Here is a 21,909-nt window from a genome sequence, read left to right on the forward strand (position 1 = left end):
ACGAAACCGTGGTTTGGTGTGCATGTTTTTATAATATATTTTTTTACATTTCATGTTGAAATGAGCGAGGGTGCCCATACTTGACTTTATGGAGTTGTCTGCGGTACTCGCATAAGCCCTATACTGCCCCAAGTGGCCAAAGTGGAATATTAACTTGAGAAATTGTAAAATATGTAAAGTATTTAAAAAACGTTACTGTCATTTTTCTTCTTTCATTATTCTCGAAAGCCTCTAGAAATAAAACCATATATTCAATATATATTTAGGTAGTGAAGCCAAAGAGCAAATCAGACTCTTAAAAGGCATGTGATATTCAATATAATAATAATAATAATAATAATAATAATAATAATAATAATAATAAGATATGGAGTGGCTCGGTGTTGCCTGATGACGGACAAAGCGGTTCAGAAAATGGATGGATGGATGGAGGAATTATCCATCCATCCATTTTCTGGACCGCTTTGATCCCATGGGGGCCGCGGGCGTGCTGGAGCCTATCCCTGCCATCATCAGGCAGTAGGCGGGGGACACCCTGAACCGGTTGCCAGCCAATCCGCACTCGCACTCATACCTAGGGACAATTTAGAGTCTTCAATCAGCCTACCAAGCATGTTTTTGGGATGTGGGAGGAAACCGGAGTGCCCGGAGAAAACCCACGCGGACACGGGGAGAACATGCAAACTCCACACAGGGAGGGCCGGAGGTGGAATCGTACCCGCACCCTCGTAACTGTGAGGCGGACGTGCTACCCAGTGCACCACCGAGCCGCCCGGATGGATAATTCGATATCTATATAATGCTAAGTTATAATGAGAATGTTAGTGTTTGTTCCCAGTTCTTTATCTGTAATGCTCGCTATGCTAACAGTAATTACCAAGAGTCAGCCTTCGCAGTTTAACTATTTAATGTATGCCAGAATGATCGAGACACAGCTGTGGAGCCTGCTCTGCTAGATGCAGAAGAAGGTCTAACCCCGACCACTAGGGTTTCTGCTCTTATACTACTCTGGGCCGCCCTCCTGCAAGGAGGCGACTCTGCCTAGCCTGTGCGAGAATGTGTGACCTTGTAGTCTTAACTGAGAGCAACCTCTACGTATGTGCAAAGGGTGTCATAAAGAAGAGAAAGCTAATGAAGCAAGAGAAGGAAGGGTTACAGCGATATAACGGCATAGCTCAAGCTACCTAGCTAATCACATGTGCCAAAGAGGCCCATTCTAACATGAACTATGAGTTAAAACATTTTTAGTATTTTGATTGTTTAGCTACATTGCATTTCACTGACTGGCATATTTCTAATATTTAGCCACAGTACCCAAAAACATTACATACACTCCATGACACGGCATCATCTAGTTATTTACTAGCACAAAGCAAACTGCTGCAACGGTAATAAACAATAATAGTCAAAATTTAGTATGATAACATTAAAAATGGGGGGGGGGGGTAGAAATCTGTGGTTACATGTGAAATGTATGCATTAATTAGAAATTGTGTCATGGAAAATATGGATTACAAATATGTGACTTCAAAGAATATAGAAAAAATAGTTCCCTATACGTCCTGTTTGAACTGAAAGCTTAGAAATTTTAATGAATTGATCCTGTAGAATCTGAATTTGTGGGGCAAAGAAGGAATTTGGGCAAAATAGTCCCCTGATGTCCTGATTGAGGTGAAAAGTTGGCATAAAGGCGAAAATTAGTCAATGGATAATAATAGGAGTGGGGGCAGAAATCTTCATCATGTGCACAATAAATGAGCAGCGTTTTTGTGCTCCCTAAACCAGTATTCTCCCCAAACAGTTGGCTCATTCCCTCTTCCTCATCTTCTTTACTTCTCTTTCTTTCTTCCGCCGCCCGCTGCCATCAAAACGCCGGTGGTAGTGGAGGCTCATTGTGCGGAGTGATCTGAAATCCGGACTACACCCAGCCACAGCCGCATTCGCATCCACACTAGTGCCCCGGCTTTCTTTGCCGCCCCAGCGCGTCCGAGTATTGGTGGCTTGTATCCGAGGCTCCTGAATCTCTCTCTCTTCGGCCTTGGTCGCTCTCTCACTCCTCCTTAGCCATTTTGTACCCCTGCTTTGTCTTTCTTGAACATGTCTTGGCAAAACTACGTGGAAAACCTGATGGCCGATGGCAGCTGTCAGGACAGCGCCATTGTTGGCTATTTGGACGCCAAATACGTTTGGGCAGCACATGACGGTGGGACTTTCAACAATATCACGGTAAGAATATGAAATCAAAGCGGAAGGTAGGTGTAAAGTGTTAAGAATCTCAGCGGGTGGCTTTAGGGGCAAAGCACGGGGAGGTTGGAAAATAATCCGTTATCTATGCAAATGACTAACCAAACTAGCGGCTATGGTAAGCTAACGCGTCGCTGGCCTTTCCTGGCTAGGGAAACGCCGCAGGATTATTTAGCCACCTCGTGTACGGCGAGACACATTGGAAACGGGCGTGGACCCCGACACAAAATTTCTCATTCACAGCCAAGGTCCAGTTTAGACATCGATATATAACCTCTTCTGGTTTATTTTTTGTCAAACTATCAAGGAAATTGGGTTCGGCTTTGAAGTAATAGGAGCATTCTTTGTGTGCCGTGGCAATGATGATTAGCTAACGTTAAACCGCCGATCTACCGGTTACCTGTGGACGCACACACACTCAAAAGCTTATACTGGCAGACTTTTGATCAATCTGTCATTAAAAAAAAAAGGGTTTAAGAGTAGCTTTATTGTTATTGTGGTTATCGGTGGAAAGGAGCCATTCCGTCATTTCTAATTGCTTGATCATGTGGCATCATTGATATTGTAGATAGGTGGCCTGGTCGATACACAGGCCACATTTCACGACTCAATTGTTAGTTACAATTCTGAATATGCGAATTTTGCTCATGTGTGGATGTCAAAGCACAGACCAACGTACATATATTTACAATATGCGGGACATTCAAAAATAACTCTTAACATTCCAGATTGAAAGTGTTCGGCTTATTCATGACATGTATTTGACACCTTTTTAACATTCCCCAAATGTCCACGTTTTTCATTATCACACATATTCCACGACATTTTCAAATGAATGTTTGTTTAGGACATGAACTAAAGTATAACATTACCAGCATTCACACATTTTCACCAAAATCCCAGAAAAAGAGAGATCTTTATGAATCTGTTTACTATTTTGTATTTTGTTCATAAATCTGTCTGTACATGACATTATAATCATTTAACTTTTTTTTTCTTCATTTTGTGTTAACTAATCAGGCTACAGTCAAGTGAGTCATCAATTCTTGTCAACTCTGTGAATGCTTTATCACCTGGCACCCACATGGGATGTTGACAGTTGCACTATTAACCACAATAGAAATAACACCATGCGCAAAGGGATTAATAATCCTTATAAAGTGAAAATGTACCTTTTCAGGGTAACATCTTTGTGTCATGCTGAATAATAAATAAAGACAGGTTAGATTTGGATTTCGAATAAATGCATCTGACAAGCTATAATAATGGGCGGTCCTTCATTGGTGATGTAATGAAGTATCTGAAATTGTTCTGCTGTTATTTATTTCTGTGTTTGTATGATTTTGGTTGTTTTTCAGTCCCAAGAAATTGATGTTCTCGTAGGCAAAGACAGAGAGACCTTCTACACCTGCGGTCTGACCCTGGGCTCAAAAAAGTGTTCGGTGCTCAGAGACAGCCTGCAGGACGAAGGCGACTGGACAATGGACATGAGGACAAAGAGCCAAGGAGGAGAACCCACATACAACATCTCTGTGGGACGAGCCGGACAAGGTAAATCAAGAGTTTTACAGCAGTCTTTCTATCAGAAGGTAATATCTGCTACATAAGAATTTAATTTGCATTGTGGAGATTTGTGAATCCGGCTCCTGAATTTCACAGTTGAAAGGAGTGTAAGTGCTACTTAATGTTTTTTCAAAATATTTTCAGCTTCCCTCATTAAACCTCATGTAGGTTTTGTCCCAAACATTTCCTCTTTTTGGTCTTTTCCATGTCTGGGGTGTTTCAGCCTTTCCCTAATATCAACTTTTTCTATGTCCAACTCTTGTGGGAAACGCCAACACAATCAACATGTTCCCCTTTTCAGCCTTTTTTCTCCCCTCTTCAGTTCTTCGATGCTGTATCGAAAATATATTTTTTTAAAGGAATAAAGTTCCTATTGCCTGAACAGTTTTTTAGTTCTAGTTTTTATGATTCTTCTTTTAGGGGTGGACACCTTGTTTAAATACCTGGCTTTGTAAGAATAAGCAGAATTAAAGCTTTTGGTTTAAATTAATTCAAACCCCAGCCAAATTTTAAGTTGATAAGTCTTGAATGTGTCTGGAAATTAGATTAAGAAAATTGCAAAAGACTCCAGAGATGTTGTGCCATGCATTTTTTTTTTTTAATAACCCAAATGGTTCCATTTTTGGAGGTTAGGGGCCGGACAAACACAGATAACTGATACCATGAGCCCAAAGCACTTATGCTTGATACACAAGCGTCTATCTGGTTCCATCGCCCCCCACGCACACAAAAAATCAGGAAGAATAGTACATTTTGTTTCCCTAAGAACACATTGACTAACCCTAACCTCAGTCGTGCGCTCGCAGTCGAGGTTCAGGATACAGCTCGCAAACTTTACTTCAACATATCTTCATGCTTCTCATGAAAGTACTTTGGGATGCTTTTCTTGGTTTCTTACCTTTTTCCTTAACCCAACCCCCTTCTCTATCTCTTCTCTTTCAGTTTTGGTTCTTGTAATGGGGAAAGAAGGGGTCCATGGAGGCGGATTGAATAAGAAGGCTTACTCAATGGCAAAATACTTGCGGGATTCAGGCTTTTAATGTTTCCCAGGCTCATTTAGGTAAAAATTTGAGGGACATAAAGAAGAGAAAATAAATATTGCTGTTAAGATTTCACCTGCAAGCTGTCAAATGTCATGGAAACCTTTATAGCATTGAAGAGTGGTAAGATCCTGACATCTAGACCTCCCCCTCAGTCACGTGGGGGCGGGGACAGTTCGGTTTTGTTCATTTTCTCTGTTTTTTTTTTCCCCCTATGTGCCCCAGTATTGGTTGTAGTCATGGGAAAGGAGGCGATCCATGGTGGAAATCTTAACAAGAAAGCACATGACATGGCAGAATACCTGAGAAAGGCTGGATATTAAGCAACCTCACCATCCATCAACCTTAACAGCTCACTACATACTTCCAGGATTAAAGGGCAATGTTTCTTTCATCCCTTCTGTTTTATACACAGCCCCATTTTTTTCTCCATCCTAATCATCTAAACATTTTTTTGACACTACAGTATTGGCATTGTCACTGAAATTGTTTAAATGTTTATAAACCAAAGGAGTGTACAAAAAAACAACAACCACAAAGTGTAATAAAAATGCAATTTGCCTTGTATGACATCTGCTTTGCTAGTAGCTCGTTTAAAAAGAGATAAAGGCATTTCCCTGTTCTATTCATCAGCATGTCTGCATTGTTGCATGCATATCTGCTTTTATTATGGTTCTCTTGGCCCTTCACCTGTCTCCCAGCCAAAACATCTTCTTACCTGCCTCCAATAAAAACAGTTTACGCTGACTTAAGCTTGTATCTGTGTATAAATTTGCCACGCGCCCCTGTACCACCCCCTGCCCCCATTTTGATTTTTGGACCTACCATCATATGTACATGTCTTGTACCTGGATGTGATCTTAAAAAGATGTGCTGGTTCTTGTTCGAGTGTAGTGTAAGGACAGCGTTGTTGTGATACTTCCAACACATTCTTGTGGAAAGCTGACTGAGCCTTTATTTTATATCCTTGATTTGATGATTGAGTTTTGAGTTGGCATTCTTGATATTTAGTGCAAGGTCAATGGACTCGTGGACTCACTCGAGGATAGAGTGCATACGTGTACAGAGTGCATACGTGTACACGTACTTGAAGATGAATGTCGAGGATATCTTACTATGTTTTTTTTCTGTCCCCAGTAGTCTAATGTTGACCTACTAGTATATAATTACATCTTACTACTAGTAATCTACTTTGCTACAATAGCAACATTACTTGATCCAAATAGAAGGCATGCGTCACACGCACTTGGAATGTTCTGCATCATACTTGTAGAACCAAAATGCCCACAAATATTGTCATACTATTCTGGAGAAATGTATTGCAGTAGTGGAAAAATCGTTAATAGCAAGTCAGTTGTTATGCAAGTGTGCTGAATTGTCTCACTAGTGATTTACCAGTCAGCCAGTCAACTAGTTAGTGGACAAGTTAATTGACTAGTCAACTAGTTTGGTATTCTGTTTTAAGAGGTCCATGTACTAATGAAGTCTTTGCCAAAAGTCAGATGTACTAGTGAAGTCTTTGCCCAGAGTCAGATAAAGCCATTTAAGCATTTATTCAACCTTGATATCCAGCCTAAGATCACACTCGAGGGCCGGAAGTCTCACAAGCTGTGGAATGAACATTAGTAGGAAGACCTGATAGTTCTACTAGTTGTCTAATAGTGCATTGAATTGTCCTACTAGAGAGGACAACACATGCTAGTACACGGACGGCTTTCAAAGATATTGAATAAATGCTCAAATGACAGGCGGCTCTGTGCGCACTGGGTAGCACGTCCGCCTCACAGTTAGGAGGGTGCGGGTTCGAGTCCACCTCCGGCCCTCCCTGTGTGGAGTTTGCATGTTCTCCCCGTGTCCGCGTGGGTTTTCTCTGGGAACTCAGGTTTCCTCTCACATCCCAAAAACATGCTTGGTAGGCCAAGTGAAGACTCTAAATTGTCCCTAGGTATGAGTGCGAGTGCGGATGGTTGTTCGTCTCTGTGTGCCCTGTGATTGGCTGGCAACCGGTTCAGGTTGTCCCCCGCCTACTGCCCGATGACGGCTGGGATAGGCTCCAACACGCCCGCGACCCCCGTGGGGACAAAGCGGTTCAGAAAATGGATGGATGGATGCTCAAACGGCTTTCCTCACATTCTGTCGTTTGTGGTCATTCCACCTCTGCGACAGCTCACATTTATCAATCAGCCCCTGCAATTTCTCCAATTGGCTGTAAATTACCACCCCGTTCTCATCCTCCTTCCCCATTTCTTCCCACCTTGGACCAATCATTGATGTACAAGGATGTCCACCTCCATTCTGATAGATGATTGTTGGCATTACCCATTGACTGTAATAAATAAAACCTTGGGCGGCTTTGGAAAGTAGTAAAATCGCAACGGCTTTTTTTTTTTTTTTTTTTTTTTTTTTTTTTTTTAATATTCAAGACTTCGACACTACTTTAAATTTGTCAACACTTATAGACTTTGATGTTGATTATTTTTTCGACTAATTTCATTAACTACTGAAACTACATGAATGCATACTGACTGTAAACCAAGGGTGTCAACTTCTGACATTATTTGCATTGTGCTTTAGTCATCCAAGATGTATTCACAAATTGTCATCGTGTGGTACTTAGAAGTATTATAGCTAAAAAAGAAAATGAATAAAAATAATGCTGTGTACACTAAACTTATTGAAAGTGGTGTTGGTTGGAATAAGAACATTTGTAAGTTGTCTTGTGATAAACCTCCGAGAATTGTGTATTCAGTGCCATAAAAATCAATCTCGTGCTGCTACGAGTTGGATTTTTACCTGCTGCCCTGGCAAGATATAACTTTTAATGGCACGTTCCGAAGGGACATTTTGGCATCAGTTATCGCCAGACTTTGTGGAATATGTACAGAATTAAACGAGAGAGAAAAATGTCTTTGTGTCTTTTGTGACATAATACACAATACACATTTTTAATTACTTTTTTAATCATTGAGCAACAAATGTAATAATAAACTTGGACCTACAACTGAGCGAACAGGTTAAGCAAACATATATCAAACATATTTATACGACAATATTTTTTAACCAATAAAATGTCTTTTTTTCTGTATGTAATTGGCAAAAATGGATATCCTCCATATTGCTTCCTTATTTTAGTAAATAGTGTTTTACACGATTAGCAATAAAATTCACTATTGAAATAATGTATTGTTAGGATACGGATTTTAGCTATTGATCTGACTCCAAATTACGATCAACACTTAACACAAGTTTCTATGTCCTAATCCACACACTGGCACACCTAACAATTTTGCGAGTTCGTTCTGTCAAAGAGAAGACCAGTAGATCAATCAGACCAAATTTACCAAATGTTTATTCCTAACAAAGCGCACTAATACAGGCCTGGGTTCCGGGTCCCTCACACTAAAACTCGTGCGTTTTTGTGACCACCAAAAGACAACACATTCTTCCGGGTTGCCCAGTTTTAAAGAAACACAATATGAATATTAAAGCATGCAAAATATTGTGTGATGATTGGTCGATGGTCATCTCCTCCCCGTCGAGGTGTCATCACTGTGGTCAGGGGGTTGGTTGTTTTCCTCTCGAAGCCCAACCACCTGGACGTGGTATTGTTCTTTGTTCTCGTTCCTCACCGACCTTGAGGTGTTATCGTCCGGTACTCCCTTCGTTCCGTACCGTCCCGTACTCCCTTCGTCTGGTACTCCCTTCCTGGGCCTGTTCCATAACTCTTAGAAGAAAACAAGTTCATGCAGTGTGCCTGCACATTCCTCACCCCCCACCAATCCACACAAGCACTCCAATACTAGATATTATATTGATATGATTATATGTTTCACACAACCTTAAAAAAAATATATGTTTGCAAACCGCTGAAAGCACATTTCCCTTTATTCCCTCTCATGACCTCATTTATGAGGTCATCACCCGATACTCTAGCAAATAGCTACCAGCGCGCTATCGGTCCTTCCTTCCTCCCGCGGCTCATGTTGAGCCACCAGGGTATATTGGCCCATCTGTGGCAACGGGCTAACGGTCTTCTCGATCAACCGGACAGTGAGTGATCTAATACATGGAACACAACAACAACCGCATAACATCATAATTGTAGTAAAAATAGCCACAGCAACAAGCACAGACATGATGAGCCCTTTCCAGTTTCCGAACGTTTTCATCCAATCAAACCAAATATCGGTGTGTACACCTGAATGATCTTTCATCTTTTTATTCAGTGTCCATAGTCCTTCCAACGCCTTGGTCAGTCGTCCCCCTGGTGCCGTGTTGTTTGGGATGAAAGTACAACATGCATCACCAAACATTCCACACACACCATGTTCCTTAGCCAATAGCATGTCCAACGCAATTCTATTTTGGAACGCCATTAATGACGTTGCGGCCAATTGTTCATGAACTGCGGCAAATGATTCAGCTGTATAATTACCCAGTCGTTGGACATTGTAATGAACGTAATTAATACGGTCTACATTTTTATTGGGGGTGATCCATAGGAAGATACTTTCGAATCCCGAGGCCACTTGATTAACGAGTTTATACTCATCTGGTACACCTCGGGGCACTCCTATAGCGTCAATATATGTTGGATCGTCGTCACTCAACCACGGGGGCAAAACGTCTCTTTTGGCTCGCTTCAGGAGCTCCGCCAATGGGGACTCCAGGTCCCAATTGAGATTCTGTATTTCAATGGGGACAACCACCACAGGCATTATCAAAGACACGAGGGCACAGATACCTGATGCATTCTTTGGCAAGCGATCATATAATTTGTCATCACCACACCACAACCAGATGTCTGCACGAGAGAGAGGAGAGGTTACAGTCAGTGACAAATTTTTGAATTTGAAATTGAATTTCCACCATGTGGAATCTATTGTCCCAATACTTATGCCGGTCCCCTTTAACTTTAAACATGTCATATTTTGTTGAGTCACATGGTTGTCAAAAACGGGCTTTCTTTTTTAGTGAATAATTGTATGCCGTGACTCTCCAATGCCCTCTCAACCGAGGACAAACCAAACTCATTCCCTAAGCATTGAAAAACCATAAATAAAATAAAACAACCACATTTTTCCATATTGTTAACTTCTTTTGTCCATGACATGAAGCAACTACAAACCGTCCATCCTCTTTACATTGGTGAATACATGTCCCTTCTCTGTCTGGTGGGGCTAAATCCAATATTTCCCTTACCTTTTCAATTTGCTTCCTCCACACCCTTCTCTGGTACTTTTCCAGTTTGTCCTGTAACGTTTGGTTTGTCTCTGTCCAATTAAACAACGTGACATGCATTTGCCAATTTCCGCTGTCACATCTCTGTCTCAAACCTCCCTGTTCTTCTCGTGAGAGCTCTTCTGTTGTGTTCATCTCAGCCTCAAAAACTACTTCTCCTTTGCATCGGTATTGTTTATAAGTGGGTAAAATTTGAATCTGGGACGTTTTCTGCTGGATAGTCTCATCAATTGTCATCAATGTCCACACAAAAAGACAACCTACTAAAAATAGCACTACTAAAATTCAGTCAGTCAGTCATTTTCTGAACCGCTTTGTCCCCACGGGGGTCGCGGGCGTGCTGGAGCCTATCCCAGCCGTCATCGGGCAGTAGGCGGGGGACACCCTGAATCGGTTGCCAGCCAATTGCAGGGCACACAGAGACGAACAACCATCCGCACTCGCACTCATACCTAGGGACAATTTAGAGTCCAATCGGCCTACCAAGCATGTTTTTGGGATGTGGGAGGAAACCGGAGTGCCCAGAGAAAACCCACGCGGGCTCGGGGAGAACATGCAAACTCCACACAGGGAGGGCCGGAGGTGGAATCGAACCCGCACCCTCCTAACTGTGAGGCGGACGTGCTACCCACTGCTCCACCGAGCCGCCACTACTAAAATTAATTCTGAAAAATCCGAAAAACCTTTCGAGCCCTCTCCTTTTCCGTATTGCTGCTCCTTCTCCTTCTGTCTCCCCCCTTTGGCCGGGTCCGGGACACGGCCAAACAAGAATACCTTCATCCTGACGGAACAAACTCTGGGGCCGGACGTAGGTGTGAGTAGTGATACCACCGGCGTCCTTTGAAGTCGAGCTGGGCCATGTGAGAGGTCCTGGCCAAGACACGAAAGGGGCCCTTCCACCTGGGCTCCGTCCACTTTCTGGAGATGACTCTGACGTAGACGTGTACATGTGAGCTGTTTCTCCACCGACACGCCTTCCTCCGCCGCAGCCGTTTTCTCTCCAATCTGTGCAGAAACACTGGACACCAAAGCAGACAAATAGGACCCTTATGCTGTATGAGACCAATTTGGTACCGTAACATCCTCCGGTGGGACGAGCGTCGTTGCTGGTCCCGGCATTAGACGACCTGTCATCAATTCAAACGGTGCAAATCCAGTGTGCCTCTTAACAGATTGCCGCACAGACAACAAGGCAAGCGGAATCGCTTGGAGCCAATTCATTCTCATTTGAGCAATAATTTTGGCCAGTTTTTTCCTTCAACGTCCGGTTCATTCGTTCAACTTTGCCCTGGCTCTGAGGATGGTAGACACAGCCGAATCGATGCTTCAAACCCTAAATTGATTCCACCTTGGCCAAGGCTTTGTTGTTAAAGTGTGTACCATTGTCAGAGCGGATCAGGGCGGGAAAACTATGCGTGGGGATGTAATGGGTGATCAAAGCCTTGATCACAGCAGCAGAATCTTCTTTCGAGCACGGATATGCCTCAGGCCAGCCTGAGTAAGCGTCAACCAACACAAGCAAAAAGCGTTTCCCATTCACTCTTGTATACATGTCGGTGAACTCAATGATCACCTCTGCTCCCAGCCACGGGGTCGGCTGAAACAGGCCGGGCTTAGGCTTCAACGTAGGACGCAAACAGGAGTCTGGGTGTTCCCCGTCCAGATTACTGGACCGCGGAACACCAACATCATCTCCAGCAATCCTGTCTGCCATGGGTTGTTTAATTTGGTATGCATGCTGAGACCTAGACCAGTACAAATTAGGAATGTGAGTTTTCCGCCAATCGGTCTGTTGCAACAACTGCTTGACCATTGAGCCCAATTGTCTGGCCTTGTGTCCTGGGGCAATAGCTAGGGAAATGTGTGGCACCCCTTTCTCTGTCATTTTGAACCACTGCATTTGTTCATGTGTCAGTTCAGTTGCCGCTGCAACTCCCTCTTTACCAATCAAAATGCGTGATGAAGTTAAATCCCACATGTGCCCTTCAATATCTTCAAACAAATCCCGATATACATCATCACTTTTTCGGTCATAATATAGAGTGCAATGCAAAGGATCAACAGGTGGGTGGTATGGCGTCAGTGAGCAGATCCAGGGTTTCCACAGTAGGTAGGTCGAGAACACACCATCACCAGCAGGGGTCTCTGGCTCCAGCCATGTTGTTGTATTTGTTGTGAGCACTGGATGCTGACGCCATCTGGAAATTGAATAATCACTCCCTCTGGCCCAACAGCTGACAACAAGTCCTCCCCATCAAATTGATCGGAGTGTCTGTGGAATGGATGTATTTGTGCCACAGTCTACACCCCGTCCGGGTGATCACAGTTTCAAGTGGTTTGGTAAAAGGCAGAGTTTGTGGTTTTCCCGAGAAGCCGACTAAAGTCGTTGTTTTCTTTGACAGTGAGGATACAGGAAGGGCAGTGTTTATGGATGAATAAGTTGCTCCTGTGTCCACCAGCATCTGCACAGGTTTTCCCTCCACTGTCACATGAAGCATTGACTCCGCTGGGCCACTGCTTCTCTTGCTCCCCGGGCTGCCCTATTCAAATTGTCCACACCAGAGATCATCATGTTGGTAGTACTGACCTCCGTGTGTTTGTGGCTGTTGCCAGGGCCGTTCACCAGACGGAGCTGTTCCTGCTTGTTGCATCGGCGCCTCAGGTTGATGTGGCGGGCCTCCGGCTGGGCGGGCGGCTCCGTGCGGTCGATACTGCGGGCATTCTCTTGCCCAGTGATCGGTTTTGCCGCAGATGAAGCATGCGTTGGGCGAATGGTTTTTGTATGTTGCCCTCCCCGGGTAAGCAGGTGCACTCCCTCACCGGCCTCTGTATCCGCCCCGGAACTGGCCCCTTCCGCGTCCCACCACCTGAGGAGCCTGTGACATTTGCATTTCCTTTTTCTGTGATTTAGACTGTTTAGCTTCACCATGCATTTTTGCCAACTGTAATTTCAACAACTGTTTGAATAATGCGTCTGTCTCGTTATCAACTTTAGCTTGTGACTCAGTGAACATTCTGCAGTGATGCAAAAGATGACGTTTAAATCGTTCCTCGGCACAAACCAGAATGTCAGGGTATGACATTAGCTGCTTCTTCACATCTGGCGGAAGTCCATCCACCAGCGCCGTCCGGAAGAGCACCTCTGCCCCGTGCGTGAGAGTCGGATGGCGACCTGTGGTTTCAATCCAACTCTCCACACATGTTACATAATGTTGGGCAGGTGACATTTTCACATCATAAGGAAACATAGTGGGGGCCAGATCGGTGGGTTGTGGGAAAGTCATTTTAATGTTTTCAAACTACTACTGCTACTGCTACTTGTGGCAAGGGCACCTCCCTCCCCAGTCTCGCTGTGAACGCTCTTTCTGTCTCCACTTGCTCTTCACGTCTTGTCTCACTTTTCCGTTACCCATTTTAACATCTGCGCTTCCTGTCTACGCTGCTCATCAACTTGATCAACTTTCTTCTTTAGCTCCTCGTTCTCGGCACTAAGTCTATGCCAGCTTTCTCTACCTCCTCTGCTTTTCTCACATTAACAACACTTTCTACGGGCAGTTTCTTCTGAGTGGCAAACAAAGCTGTTGCAGCTGTTGCCATATTGTGCAAAGAGCGTCGCTCTTCCTCTCTCTCCCTAATGTGCTTCTCGAGCACCTTGCGCTCACGCCAGCCGGCCCCTTTCTGCTTGTCTTCTAAGGAGAGCTTTCTTTTCAGCACCTGACTCTCTTTTTGCTGCAATTGCCGTGAGAAACGTTCCATGTCCCAAATTGTTGAAAAACTCTGAAACAATTTGTCAGCTTCCAATTTCGCGAAGACTTGTCGGTGTCTCACACGCTCCTTTGCCACTTTCTTTCTGTCAATGCCACTCACAATTTACGCTACCACATTGCATACATTCTTTCAATCTCACTCCATTCATTCCTCTCAGCGCACACACACCTCTCATCACACACTATCTCACTCCATTCATTCCTCTCAGCACACGCACACCTCTCATCTCACACACACACACACACACACGCACACACACACACACACACACACACACACACACACACACACACACACTTCTATCAATTTGGGGCATTTTGGATGTTTTAGCGGTCTGATCTCTCACAGAAGGAACTGTTACCACCGGATGTTTTCGGGAGAGCCTCACTGCTCCCAGGATCTCAAAAAACCTGGCTATCTGAATACGCTCGTCAACGTACCCTTGTCCGCCACGACTAGGCTAGGTCCCGGACCTATTCGTAATACGCGTAAGTCCCTGACTTTACCGTACACGTCACACACGTAAGTTCCAAACTTATTCGCCGTATGTATCTTTTGCACACTTTATTTGATCTGAACAACAGTCTCCTCTTAAATTTCCTATTTCAATTTGCAGAATTTCGACTTATAGTAACAGGTATTCTGCTTACCTTATCAGTGATGAGCGCTCAGGGTTGAGGAGACGTTGTACCAGCTCAACGTTGTGCACTTTATTCCAAACGGTTCGCCGACCGAGAGACAGCGTCCCAGACGCTGTCCGGTGTCCTGGATACAGACCACGAGTTGCCAATTACCCTTCTCTTGACATCACGTCGGGGTCACCAAGAAATTGTTAGGATACGGATTTTAGCTATTGATCTGACTCCAAATTACGATCAACACTTAACACAAGTTTCTATGTCCTAATCCACACACTGGCGCACCTAACAATTTTGCGAGTTCGTTCTGTCAAAGAGAAGACCAGTAGATCAATCAGACCAAATTTACCAAATGTTTATTCCTAACAAAGCGCACTAATACAGGCCTGGGTCCCGGGTCCCTCACACTAAAACTCGTGCGTTTTTGTGACCACCAAAAGACGACACATTCTTCCGGGTTGCCCAGTTTTAAAGAAACACAATATGAATATTAAAGCATGCAAAATATTGTGTGATGATTGGTCGATGGTCATCTCCTCCCCGTCGAGGTGTCATCACTGTGGTCAGGGGGTTGGTTGTTTTCCTCTTGAAGTCCAACCACCTGGACGTGGTATTGTTCTTTCTTTCTCGTTCCTCACCGACCTTGAGGTGTTATCGTCCGGTACTCCCTTCGTTCCGTACCGTCCCGTACTCCCTTCGTCTGGTACTCCCTTCCTGGGCCTGTTCCATAACTCTTAGAAGAAAACAAGTTCATGCAGTGTGCCTGCACATTCCTCACCCCCCACCAATCCACACAAGCACTCCAATACTAGATATTATATTGATATGATTATATGTTTCACACAACCTTAAAAAAAATATATGTTTGCAAACCGCTGAAAGCACATTTCCCTTTATTATCAATAAATGAATAAAATTGATCACAAATCAAATTTCAATCATTGGTACTTGATATAATTTCTCAACTGATGGGTTGGTCAGCGCAAAACTTGACTATAGCAAAACAATGTGTAAAGATCTACACGCATACTAAAAAAATCTGAGATTTATTTAGTTTATTTTGTAATATTAGATAAATATATTTGTACTGCAGTAGAATGATGTTCAGTTATTTGTGTGCTGTTATTTATTTTATTTTTTTAATGTCATATAATCCAAATATGCAGACTAAATACATGGCCTGCCACCCACTGTGTTTCTAACTATTTGTCCCTCCTTGTGAACAGGTTTTGCAAGCCAATAGGAAACATTTTAAACTACACCCACAATTAACCCATTGATAACACCTGGTGCGGCGTGTCCTCATTAATCCCACCTGTGCAGCCTACTGTCCCTTCAGTGGTCAGCACAGTAAAACTCGACTTTCTCTGTATGCAGTACCTTCTTTTTTAGTTCCAATGGCGTGGAGAGAGCCAGCGGGCTCTCTGATTTTATTGTATTTTGGACTTTTTCTGCTTGCTGCTAGTACATTTTGCCAATGCTCCCAACTTGCAAGGTTGACGACATCAATTAAATTCAGACACAAGTCTCCACTGACTCCAAACAGAAATGATGCTTCCTACAGTGGAAGGCTGTTAATCTTTCAGCAAGCTGCCGTCCCTAACAAAGCCACAAGTCAGATTGTCAATGCTGATTCCGATTACCAAGCGGATATGGGTATGTATTTCCCTGTTTTCACAAAAAATTATTTCACATTGTGTGTGAGCATATGCAGTAATCAGAATGTCATGTTTAAACTAGTGCAGGTGCCTAGAATATTTATGTCACTGGAAAGTTTGGTTCAAGATGGAGATAAAATGGCGCTAAAGCCACCACTTATGGTGAGCCTGACCATTGGAAGTGACTTTTAAAATGGTGAATTGTATCTTATGTACATTGCTGTATACTTTAAATATTTATTTGCATATGTATTGAATCCCCCCGACAAAGGATGGGATGTTTACAGGCAACCCAGTATGGAGTTTTACAGATTTTCAGAAGCAGGCACAGCAGTCACTGATCAGCTGATTAAAATGGATCCAAAGGTGGAATGTACAATAGACTCAATGAAACTTCAAGTCCAAGATATTTCATCCACTCCTGGATCTCTGATTTTGGTGGATAGGGGTATGTTTGTACTTTGGTAATATTTTATCTCAATGGAAAATTATCAAATTTCTCACTTATTTGCGTTCTAAATTACCTGTTAAATTGGAATTGTGTCCCAGGTCGTCTGTCTCCGTTGCCTCTCTCCAAGCTCCCACAAAGCTGCGGTTACACCATCAAGTCAACACAAAAAGATATGGTTTTGGTTGCTCCCTATAATGGTTGTTTCGTTGCCCTGGAGGTAAGACAAATCTGCTAACTTCTTTTGCTTGGTTTGGCAATTTTTCACAAGCACCTTGCAACAAATTTTGTTTGGAAAAGTGAAGCAGCTTTGGGAAAGTCAGAACACATGTCAAAGTATGAACAGTTTTTCACAGTTTTTTATTTGATAAATTTAAGTACTCTAAATGAAATTTAAAAAAACTGCAGCATTTAAGTTTACAAATAAACAGGCGATAAGGCAGTCTAATCTTGACACTTTTAGATTTCCAATTGATCAAATGATGCCCGTGTAAATGGCAATGTCACCATGGAAATAAATTGTTTTTCTAGGAGGATTCTTATGTGCTACCGTTATTTTGGTGGGGGTTACCGGTGAAGATGACATGCCCCTTGATGCGACCCTCTTCATCCAGATCACCAATGGTCACATGTCATACAGAAGGCATGATTGTGAAAACTGAATGGATCATCCCACTCTCTAAAATTCAAATAAATAGTGAGTACTAAGTAACTTAAAATAGCTTCTTCCATTCTGGGAGCTCTTATTGTTCATTTATGCCAGGGGTACTCACATATTTTAGGTTCAAGGGGGTATGTGTATTTAAATTATATGCTGTAAAATATTGAATCATTTTGCAGATCTAAGTTATGGCCCACAGCCCCTCGGGTGACTGGATACTCCAGTTTGAGGACAGAGTACACTAAACTGGAATAGAAATTGACTTTTTCACTGATTGCATTGTAATTCTCAACAGTGAATGGCAAATGGGAGCTGCTAAATGCTACATTACATAAATGTGGGATCGGCGTAGTGAATAATGCCAAAGGTGTCATCCTTTCTGTCCACTATGGTGCCTGTGTGGAGAAGAAGGTAAAGAAGTTGTTGCAACTTAAGTTTTGTTTAAAGAATATTAATGATTGACACCTTTCATTTCAGAATGGAATCTACTCTGTTGAATTAGCCGGTGAAGGAGCAACTAAGATTTCATGTCCATCAATGGCTCAGAGTCTATCTGAACCAACAAAGTCATTAGAATCTCCAAACGTAGGCTTGCATCCCTCACAGCAATTCTATTATCCACCTTCAAGTCACTACAAACCGGTTCCACACAACCCTGGGCCTGTTGGAAATCCAATCCAAATGGGATCCTCTCCTGGTCATGCAGAGCAGCCAGTGAACCATCTCCTTCCTGCACAGCCTGAAAATAAACCAGACAAGCCCAAACCTGCTCCACAGCATTTCCAACCACCAATACATGAAACTCTATTTAATTTCTTCCCCTATCCACTTAACCCTACACCTGGCCCTTTCATAGACCCTGTACAAAAGCCGACTGTTGCTCCACATAAAACTGAAATACCGACAGGTCATGTGGAGAAGCCACATTATCCCTTCTTGCCAAATCTGGAGTCTGAAAATAAACCAAGTGAAGGTTCAAAGACTGTTCCTTCTCGTGACTCCCCCAAGCCACAATCGCCCAAAGTTCCTTCTGGTCCCTTCAAGAAACCATATTATCCATTCTTGCCAAATCCACTGTTTGAAAACAAACCAATAAAATATACTACGCTTGTTCAAGTTTCACAGCAATATCCGGTGCCATCAAGTCAAGGTGCAAAGCCAGCCTCGCCTAAATATCCATTATATCCTCTACGAAGATCTGATGTCAAGCCTACATCTTCTCCACAGCTTCCACAAGCACACAATCCAGAGGCACGAACCGTTACCGCTGGTCAACCACTGTATCCAAACCTCTATCCATTTTTTCCTGACCCTGAAAATGATCGACGGCCTCCCCAACCACAAGAACCTGAGAAACTACCAGGTAAAGTTCCCCAGCCAGTCACCACTTATCCTTCAAACCTCATGCCAGGATCTGGTCTTAAACCAAATGACAAGTCCATGCCAGCTCCACAACAGCCTGAAGACCCTCCAAAACAAATACAGCTGCAAAAATATCCATTTACTTATCCACTTTATTCCATGCCAAATCCTAAAAAAATAATCAAAGTTTCTAAAATTGCGATCCCTCCAGTTAAACTGCGGGAGTCAGCCTATCAGTATATCCACCCATACCCATATCCTCTTTCTCCTTTGCCTAATACTGAAGACTCTGTCAAAAAACCTATTCTTGATCCACAAAACCCTAAACTCCCTCCCAGTCCAGTGCATCATCCACCCAATCCATACCCATACCTCGTATACCCCATGGGCAGTCCTAAAGAGTCCACCAAAAGGCCAATGCCCAGTCCACAAAAGCCTAAGGTGACTCCAGGTGAGTTAGGTAAGCCAATTGATCCATACCTTTATACCTTTTACCCGATACCAATTCCTAACAAACCCACCAAAAAGCCAACACCTAATCAACAAAAGCCTGAAGTGACTCCAGGTCAGGTGGATGAGCCAATTAAGCCATACCCCTATCCACTTTACCCCATGCCCAGTCCTGAAGAAACTACCAAAAGGCCAATGCCTAATCCACAAAAGACTGAGGCCACTCCAGGTGATGTAGATGAGCCAATTTATCCCTATCCACTTCACCCTAAACCCAACCCTGAAGACACAACCAAAATGCAGAAGCCTCAAAACCCTAAAGTCACTCCAGGTGTTATGGAGCAGTCAACTGATCCATACTACAATCCACTATACTCTATGCCCAGTCCGAAAGAACCCACCAATAAACCAATGCCCAATAGACAAATACCTGGAGTCCCTTCAGGTCATGTGGAGCAGCCAATCGATCCATACCCCTATCCACTTAATCCTATGCTCAGTCCTCAAAAGCCAAAACCTGAGGGCCCTCCAAATAAAGTGGAGCCTTCAACCAACGCATATCCCTATCCTCTGCCCAGTCCTAAAGTACCCACTAAAAGGCCAATGCTGCAACTATGGCCATTCAAATCTCAAAAATTGACAATGCCTCCTGGACCAGTGAAGCCAGCAAGCAATCATTACCAGTATAGTTTTTACCCAAAGCCAGGTCCTAAAGAACAAGACAATAATCATATGCCAAATCCATGGTTTATCAAGCCACAACAGCCTGAGGATCCACATGGGCATGTCAAGCCGCCATCTGATCCATACCCACTTCCGCTTGATCCAACGCCTAGTTCCAAAGACTCAGTCAAACACCAAAAGTCATATCCATGGCCATTCAAACCACTAGAGCTTGGAGTCTCTCAAGGACAATTGCAGTTATCTGCTCCAACTGTATTTCCACTTTACTCTAGTCCCAGTTCCAAAGAATCAGCCGAAAAAACAATGCTGCGTCCATGGCTATGGAAGCCACAAGAGTCTGAGGCTCCACTGGGACCTGTGAAGCAGCCATTCAACCAGTTCTGGGATGGAAACAAACTATCTGTCAAGCCTACCAAGGACCCCCAACCACCTGAATTTCCTCCAAGTCTAGTCCAGCAGCCATACAATCCCTACCTGGTTTACCCTATGCTTGTCCCAGAATTGCCCAAAAAGCCAATACCAATCCCACAGCAGACAGACTCAAAACAGCCAGAATTCTCTGTTCATGTGCAACCACCATCCAACCCAGTCTATCCATTTAATAATGGCGCAGTTATCAAGAACCCACCTGCTCCATCGAAACCTGAGGTACCTGGCAATGTTTATTGGCCTCTGGAATCTCAAACACCCATAAAATCAGTTGGTGCAATACATAAAAAAAGTCCCAATCTAAAGCCTAAAGTTGAAAAACCTGAACCCATCCGACCTCCGAAGGATAAGATGCCTTATCCACAATGGCTGCACTCAGTAACATTACCCTCAGCCAAGGAACCACAGTCCACTAATGGTGCTGTAGTCTCCCATGGTTCAACAAATGATTGCATCAAATTATGCGCTGTTGGTTTTTCAAATTGTTGCCCACAAATTACTTTGCATCAGCATCTCTACCTCTCGTCTCCTGAACAATCTGGCAAAGTGGCACGTGTAGTCTCTCCCAAATTTCCATTTGTCACGTCCATGGCCTATTATAGACCTGGAAGTCTCGCAAGTCATACGTTGTATGATCAAAAACTAGATGAAGAAAAATATAATGAAAAAAAAAACACAGATTCTATTCCCAATAATAAACCTTATCACCCCCAACAAGATGGCCATTCTGCTTCATTATCAGAAAGTATCCCAGACAGGGTAGGAGCTCCTAAAAGACAAATCCATCCTTATTTGGCTCTGAAACATAATTCACAGTATACCAAGTGGCCATTTGTGAGTAGTCCAAAGTTACCAAGCCAGTTTTCCCCTCAAGTTATGCCCTTCAGGATTCACAATTCATTGTACACCCCTCTAAGTCAAGAGGTACAAAATAAGCACCCCAAAAAGCCTAACGGCCAATTTGCAGTCTTTAATTATCAGCCTGGTCAGAATGCAAAGTCTTCTGTCTCTAATTATCTTCAGCAGCAGAACCCAAATCATATGCGAGCACCTGGGACATTCTCCCTTGGATCGCATAGGCTTTCCCATCTTGGGGTCCAGGAGGAGCGCGGCCCTTTTTTCCAGTCCTCCATCCTTAATGATGCTAAGGCAACAACTCAGAACTTGCAGCATTCATCACATCGGAAGAAGTCCAAACTATCCTCAAAACGTGATCAGACTGGGCATTCTTCTAAACAAAGAGGATATATACTTCTACAGCGTGGTCCACCGGGTAAAGAACCCAAAGGTTCTATGGAGTCAACAAATAATTTTAGGGTTCTTGACCAAAATATCCCAGTCAGTCATGTGAGCCCTCTGCATCTTCAACATGTTAACACCTGGGATTCAAAACCTCAGCTTGATGGACTAATTGGGAATAAGAATGAAGGAAATCCACCACGCATTCCTGACTCAAAAGAATGAAGTTCAACAACGATGGTAAATTATTTTAAATGTAATTTCCTCTCCTGATCTTCATACTGATCCATCTTCTTTCTTTCAGGATTGGACTGTCGCAGTAAGAGGGTCACAAGCTAAGATGACATGCCTTAATTGCAAATAAACTTTCAACTTTACCTTTATGTCTTTTGTCATCAATGAAAGTTGAAAAAGGTACCAAGCCTACCTATCTTGGAGTAGATAGAACAGGTTGGTTTTCAAATGCACATGGCAAAAGTGTCAA

The 21,909-nt window shown here is 43.3% G+C and overlaps 2 protein-coding genes across 3 annotated transcripts; both read left to right on the forward strand.

Moving 5' to 3' along the window:
• Positions 1-1,513: 1,513 nt before the first annotated feature.
• On the forward strand, positions 1,514-5,594 carry pfn2a (profilin 2a). Of its 2 annotated transcripts, none has more exons than XM_085930084.1 (3): positions 1,514-2,226; positions 3,603-3,795; positions 4,750-5,037. In XM_085930084.1, exons 1-3 carry the CDS (start codon positions 2,098-2,100, stop codon positions 4,845-4,847), a joined length of 420 nt encoding a protein of 139 aa, XP_085786210.1. In that variant the 5' UTR covers positions 1,514-2,097; the 3' UTR covers positions 4,848-5,037. The 2 variants fall into 2 exon arrangements, with proteins under 2 accessions (XP_085786210.1, XP_085786209.1); XM_085930083.1 differs by lacking the exon at positions 4,750-5,037 and adding an exon at positions 5,073-5,594 and having other exon boundaries at positions 1,889-2,226.
• Positions 5,595-15,818: 10,224 nt separating this feature from the next.
• Positions 15,819-21,802, forward strand: LOC147046619 (uncharacterized). Its single transcript, XM_085930082.1, has 7 exons — positions 15,819-16,150; positions 16,424-16,600; positions 16,702-16,820; positions 17,132-17,297; positions 17,557-17,672; positions 17,739-21,665; positions 21,730-21,802. Exons 1-6 carry the CDS (start codon positions 15,892-15,894, stop codon positions 21,648-21,650), a joined length of 4,749 nt encoding a protein of 1,582 aa, XP_085786208.1. The 5' UTR covers positions 15,819-15,891; the 3' UTR covers positions 21,651-21,665; positions 21,730-21,802.
• Positions 21,803-21,909: the final 107 nt, after the last annotated feature.

Source organism: Syngnathus leptorhynchus, chromosome 14, assembly GCF_054491065.1.
Source record: "Syngnathus leptorhynchus isolate UIUO chromosome 14, UIUO_Slep, whole genome shotgun sequence".
Lineage (NCBI taxonomy): Eukaryota > Metazoa > Chordata > Actinopteri > Syngnathiformes > Syngnathidae > Syngnathus > Syngnathus leptorhynchus.